This window comes from Coregonus lavaretus, assembly GCF_964263955.1.
Source record: "Coregonus lavaretus genome assembly, chromosome: 25".
NCBI classification, from domain to species: Eukaryota; Metazoa; Chordata; class Actinopteri; order Salmoniformes; family Salmonidae; genus Coregonus; species Coregonus lavaretus.
Genome location: NC_140012.1, coordinates 10,450,006 through 10,456,005, shown reverse-complemented (window position 1 = coordinate 10,456,005; position 6,000 = coordinate 10,450,006). Strand labels below are relative to the sequence as shown.

At 45.5% G+C, this 6,000-nt stretch overlaps 1 protein-coding gene across 4 annotated transcripts in view; it reads right to left on the bottom strand.

Annotated features, from left to right (window-relative positions):
* Nucleotides 1-2,797: 2,797 nt before the first annotated feature.
* LOC311100634 (thyroid hormone receptor alpha-like) overlaps nucleotides 2,798-6,000 on the bottom strand; it is a gene marked incomplete at both ends in the record, with an annotated part of 49,680 nt that continues 46,477 nt past the window's right edge. For all 4 annotated transcript variants that reach the window (XM_084141561.1, XM_084141558.1, XM_084141560.1 and 1 more), the window contains one exon: nucleotides 2,798-3,048. In XM_084141561.1, the coding sequence (XP_083997687.1) occupies nucleotides 2,798-3,048 (251 nt within the window). The remainder of the gene's footprint in view (nucleotides 3,049-6,000) is intronic.

The following is a 6,000-nucleotide window of genomic DNA, read 5'->3' as shown; positions in this document are numbered from 1 at the left end:
GTGAGCGGTTATGGCCAGCCTTGTCTCACAAGGGAAAGGCATGGATTCCGTTTGGTGTAAATTTTTCTGACCTACCGTTGGCCTCCTACATTGGGTTGGGTGAATGGGTGAATGGGTGGTAGGGCAGGGGAAGGAGTATGTACTGACGCTGGATCTGGGTAGACTTGGAGACCAGTGCTGAGAGGAGTGTTTGAGTGAAAAACAGGCCACCCCCGGACCATCCCTCGCTCACCCAGGGACGTCTCCAGCCCAGAGTGGATGAGGGTTGGGGAGGAGGGCTGTTGGTTTAATACTGAAAATGTGACAGGGTTGGTTGGGAGCCCCGTCCCAGTGGCCTATTTTATACAGAGTAGGCCAGGACTCCCAGAGGAGGGGGCATGCCTGACAGATGAGTTGGGGCTAGGTTTGAGGATTAGGGGTTGTATAGTTGCTGATGAGGTTGGGGAGAGGGGTTGGGACTACTGCAGTAGTGTTAAAAACAACAACACCAGCCTGGCTGGAGGGGTTTGGTGGTGGTGTTGGTGAAACGTAGAGCTAGGCTCTATAGGGGCTTAGCCAGGGCTGGGGGTGGGGAGACTGGAAGGAGTGGCAGTCTAGGGTGGGGCGTTGGGGGGGGGGGGCTCTGGCTGCTCTGAGGTCTGGTAACAGTTGATTTCCGGTTGATTCCTCCTACGGCGGTTGAGGTTGCTGCAGTGAGGCTTGGCCATCTGCTATGAGTACCCGCCATCCTGATCCCACTCGCGGCGCCGCTCCATGTCTTCACGCATTCCTCCATATGCTCCCGGAATGCTGAAACGCATCCATCCATTCATCCCTCCCTCCGCCTTGTTCAGTCGTTCACAAACTACTGCTTAGCATTCACTAAAGATTGGTTGTCTTTGAACTTTCTTTCCTCAAAAACAGTGCTAAACCTGCCCGGCTACGGCCTGGCAACCTTGGGGTTCTCTGCTTGCTCACAGTGTATCGCTCCTCCAACCAATCCTCTTCCAGGGCGACAGCTGGACTGTACATCCATTTTCCTCCATTGTGTGATTTATTTACTTCCGTTTTAACTGGAAAAAAATAGGGATTCCAAATAAGAAAAGTGACACTTGGTCCCACATAACAAAAAAGAGAAAAGCCGAACGTAATGGTTACCATCCACCGTTCCCCCGAAAAAGAGGAGAGAAGTCAGTGAAACCCATGAGATCACCATAGGGAAGGGCAGGCCCTCCTGTCTTCAGTGGTATTTTGATTCGACTGAGTGATAGTACTGAGAATGTGTGTCCTGTGTGTTTGTGGGATTCGTCTTAATATATGTGTGCTTACGAGTTTACACCCATGCACATGCACCTATGTGTGTTTGTTGAGTATTCTTAAGAGTGTGTGTGTGGGTAGATGGGTGGGTGAGGAGGTTGGGGGCTGCTGCCCTGTGTCCAGAGGTGAGGTAGAGCCTGTCGGCACAGGAGCAATGGCGGCGCCCCAGCCTTGAGGGTGTGCCCACTTTGAGGTAAATGGCAGACGTCATTGGCCTTGCCCTTTCTCAGTGACAGCTACACTAACAACAATTGAGTATGGAAGCTTGGAAGGGCCATACTGAGCTGAGTCACACAGGCGCAGACTCAGACTAACTTACCTTGCAGGTCAGGGCTACATCACTGCAGTGCGTACAGTAAACATGGAATTTGAGTTTCTGAGGTGAGGATGTGTGTGTGTGTGAGACATGAGCTTCCCTGCCTTGTTCACTGCTATTCAGACAGGGTGTGGGAGTCTACATGGATGCTGTTCAGTCTCCAGCCACTGAATCTACTTGCCTGCGATTAACTCTCGCTTTCTCTCTCTCTCTCTCTCACTCATATTCCTCCCCTCTTCTCTTTCACTCTCCCTCCTGTCAGTGGGCCCCTTCCCTCTTTCCCTCTTTCCTTCACTGCGATGACTTTCCTTGGAGAGAGCAGGGCTCAATTGTCATTCATAAGAGGGTCTACTGCTGGCACCAGCAGCACAGGGAATGACAAGGCACGTCTGCCCTGTGTGTGTGTGTGTGTGTCAGTCACAGGAACCGGCCTAATGACAGAACTGAAGGTAGATACGGAGCCATGGTCTGTAGTTTTACACATTTCAGACAATTGAAGTAGACTTATAAATATAGCACCTGACTTGTTTAAAACATGATCACGCTCCAGTCTGAGCATGTCTCAGTTGCGTTCAGAGGTGATAGTAGGTACTGGTAGCTTTGCTCTACGGTAGGCGCTATACGGCACACGTTCAGGACCTCTGTTTGTGTGTGTGTCTCTGTTGCAAGTGACAGCGTCTCCTGAATTATTGTTTTACACTAATTCTGAGACTGAAATTAGTGGACCAGTTTAAAACATGGCTGCCATAATTTCAAACCGGTGCAAAGCTGTGAAGACCACCATCTAGTGGCACAGAGTGACAACTGAGGTGCCTCCAATAGGGCTCTGGGAAGGGACCCAGAGTGTGTGTGTGTGTGTGTGAGTGTGTGCGCGCCTTGGCAAAGGGCTGCAACTTCCACTGGATAAGACATCCCACTGGATAAGACTGCTCAGACAGGGAGGGCCGCCAAACTGATTCCCCAAAACAGGTATGAATAGGTGGTTGGTTAAAAGCAAAAATCATTGTTTGTTTGACTCCTGCTGCTGGTGTGTGGTTGTTGCCTGTTGTTTGTTGTTTACCACGTAAATGTTGGAGAAACGCAAGTCCTGCCAAAACCCTTCCCCGCTCCAGAAAAACAGCCATTCCTATCCCAAGACGCCCCAAGTCACCCCACTACTTCCTATTCGGCAGCGGGGGGCGCCACTCAAACTTCCTGGTCCTCGAAGACCTCCAGGAAGAGCGGGGGGAAAAGTTCAGTTGGACACTCCACCTTCATGTGGAGGAAGCGGCTGGCGTGGCAAGCCCCGATCATACGCAGGTCCGTCACCTTCATCAGCAGCTTAGGCCAGAAGTGGGGAATGTTGTGCTTGCGGTAGTTGATGTAGTGTTCAAACGCTAGCAGGTAGGTCTCCTGGCACTTCTCGATCTTGTCACTGCTCGTCAGGCCCGAGCGGTCTGTGACCAAAGGCAAGGGGAGGGAGGGAGGGAGGGAGGGAGGGAGAAAAAGGTTTGTGTCAGTAAACGATGAGGGTCATATTTAACCTAGCCTATCATAGGGAAAGGCATATTATTATTTTCTATTTTTTGGAGGTCAAAAAGAAAACAAATTTTTTACAGCTTTTTTGTTACATACATACATTTTACATATACATTTTACATACTACATACATGGTACTTTTATATACAACATTCACATGACAAAGATATAGGTTTTTCTTATGTAGTTACAGTACCAGTCAAAAGTTTGGACACACCAACTCATTCCAGGGTTTTTCTTTATTTTTACTATTTTCTACATTGTATAATAATAGTGAAGACATCAAAACTATGAAATAACACATATGGGATCATGTAGTAACCAAAAAAGTGTTAAACAAATCAAAATATATTTGAGATTTGAGATTCTGCAAAGTAGCCACCCTTTGCCTTGATGACAGCTTTGCACACTCTTGGCATTCTCTCAACAAGCTCCATGAGGAATGCTTTTCCAACAGTCTTGAAGGAGTTCCCACATATGCTGAGCACTTGTTGGCTGCTTTTCCTTCACTCTGCGGTCCAATTCATCCCAAACCATCTCAATTGGGCTGAGGTCGGGTGATATTGGAGGCCAGGTCATCTGATGCAGCACTCCATCACTCTCCTTGGTCAAATAGCCCTTACCAAGCCTGGAAGTGTGTTTTGGGACATTGTCCTGTTGAAAAACAAATGATAGTCACACTAAGCGCAAACCAGATGGGATGGCGTATCACTGCAGAATGCTGTGGTAGCCTGCTGGTTAAGTGTGCCTTCAATTCTAAATAAATCACCAGCAAAGCACCCCCACACCATCACACCTCCTCCTCCATACTTCACGGTGGGAACCACACATGAGGAGATCATCCGTTCATCTACTCTGCGTCTCACAAAGACACGGCGGTTGGAACCAAAAATCTCAAATTTGGACTCATCAGACCAAAGGACAGATTTCCACTGGTCTATTGTCCATTGCTCGTCTTTCTTGGCCCAAGCAACATTAGTTACATTTTACATTTAGCAGACGCTCTTATCCAGAGCGACTTACAGTTAGTGAATACAATTTTTTATTATTTTTTTGTCATTATTTTTTTTATACTGGCCCCCCATGGGAATCGAACCCACAACCCTGGCGTTGCAAACGCCATGCTCTATCTACATCCCTGCCGGCCATTCCCTCCCCTACCCTGGACGACGCTGGGCCAATTGTGCGCCGCCCATGAGTCTGCCGGTCGCGGCCGGCTGCGACAGAGCCTGGATTCGAACCAGGATCTCTAGTGGCACAGTTAGCACTGCGATGCAGTGCCTTAGACCACTGCGCCACTCAGGAGACAAGCAAGTCTCTTATTATTAATTGGTGTCCTTTAGTAGTGGTTTCTTTGCAGCAATTTGACCATGAAGGCCTGATTCACGCAGTCTCCTCTGAACAGTTGATGTTGAGATGTGTCTGTTACTTGAACTCTGTGAAGCATTTATTTGGGCTGAAATCTGAGGTGCAGTTAACTCTAATGAACTTATCCTCTGCAGCAGAGGTAACTCTGGGTCTTGCTTTCCTGTGGCGGTCCTCATGAGAGCCAGTTTCATCATAGCACTTGATGGTTTTGCAACTGCACTTGAAGAAACTTTCAAAGTTCTTGAAATTTTCCGGAATGACTGACCTTCATGTCTTTAAAGTAATGATGGACTGTCGTTTCTCTTTGCTTATTTGAGCTGTTCTTGCCATAATATGGACTTGATCTTTTACCAAATAGGGCTATCTTCTGTATACCACCCCTACCTTGTCACAACACAACTGATTGGCTCAAACGCATTAAGAAGGAAAGAAATTCCACAAATTAACTTTTAACAAGGTACACCTGTTAATTGAAATGCATTCCAGGTGACTACCTCATGAAGCTGGTTGAGAGAATGCGTGTGCAAAGCTGTCATCAAGGCAAAGGGTGTCTACTTTGAAGAATCTGAAATATAAAATATATTTTGATTTGTGTAACACTTTTTTGGTTACTACATGATTCCATATGTGTTATTTCATAGTTTTGATGTCTTCACTATTATTCTACAATGCAGAAAATAGTACAAATAAAGAAAAACCCTGGAATGAGTTGGTGTGCCCAAACTTTTGACTGGTACTGTATATCTTTCAACTGTTCTGTGATGTTTTACATGCATTTCTAACCATTCTAATCGTATAGTATCCACAGATTGTGAGCTAAAGATGAAAACCTTTCCTAGGAGTATTATTATATTGTTGATTGATTGACTATGGCTTTCCAAATCACCCAACACTGCTATTTGTAGGGTTAATTTAAAATAAATGTTGTGATTTGTTTAGCCATTCCTGAACCTGTGACCAGAAATAAGCTACATAGGGGCAATACCAGAATAAAATATCTAATGTTTCTGTCTCATCGCAGCGAAATCTGCAGAGCTGAGACTGTTGTATGCCCCATATATACAATAATTTTGTATAATAATTTAAATAGAAAAACTTCAAGTGTTGAATCAAGTGTTGTTTTTTGTATCAGTTCATACACCACCATGTGCAATGAAATCGGTATATCGGTACAACCTGTATGGCGCAGCTGTCAACATGTTTGTCCTCAAATAGAACTGGTATATTTTTCTATTCATGCCAATTTTTTTCAGCCAGTTTTTGTCTTTAATATATGGCAGACAAGCAAGTTCCCTACCTTCTCCCCCTTCCACTTGCCTCCTCCATTTTTTGCAGTAATGCTGCAATCCGTTGGTTGTAACTTTGGATTGAGCAAACATTCCCATATATTTTCAATAGCTGCATGTGTGACAACTCCACCATTCCTATTCATAATATCATTAATAAATATAATACCATGAATAAATAAAATACATTATTTATTTATTTATTAATCAGTATAT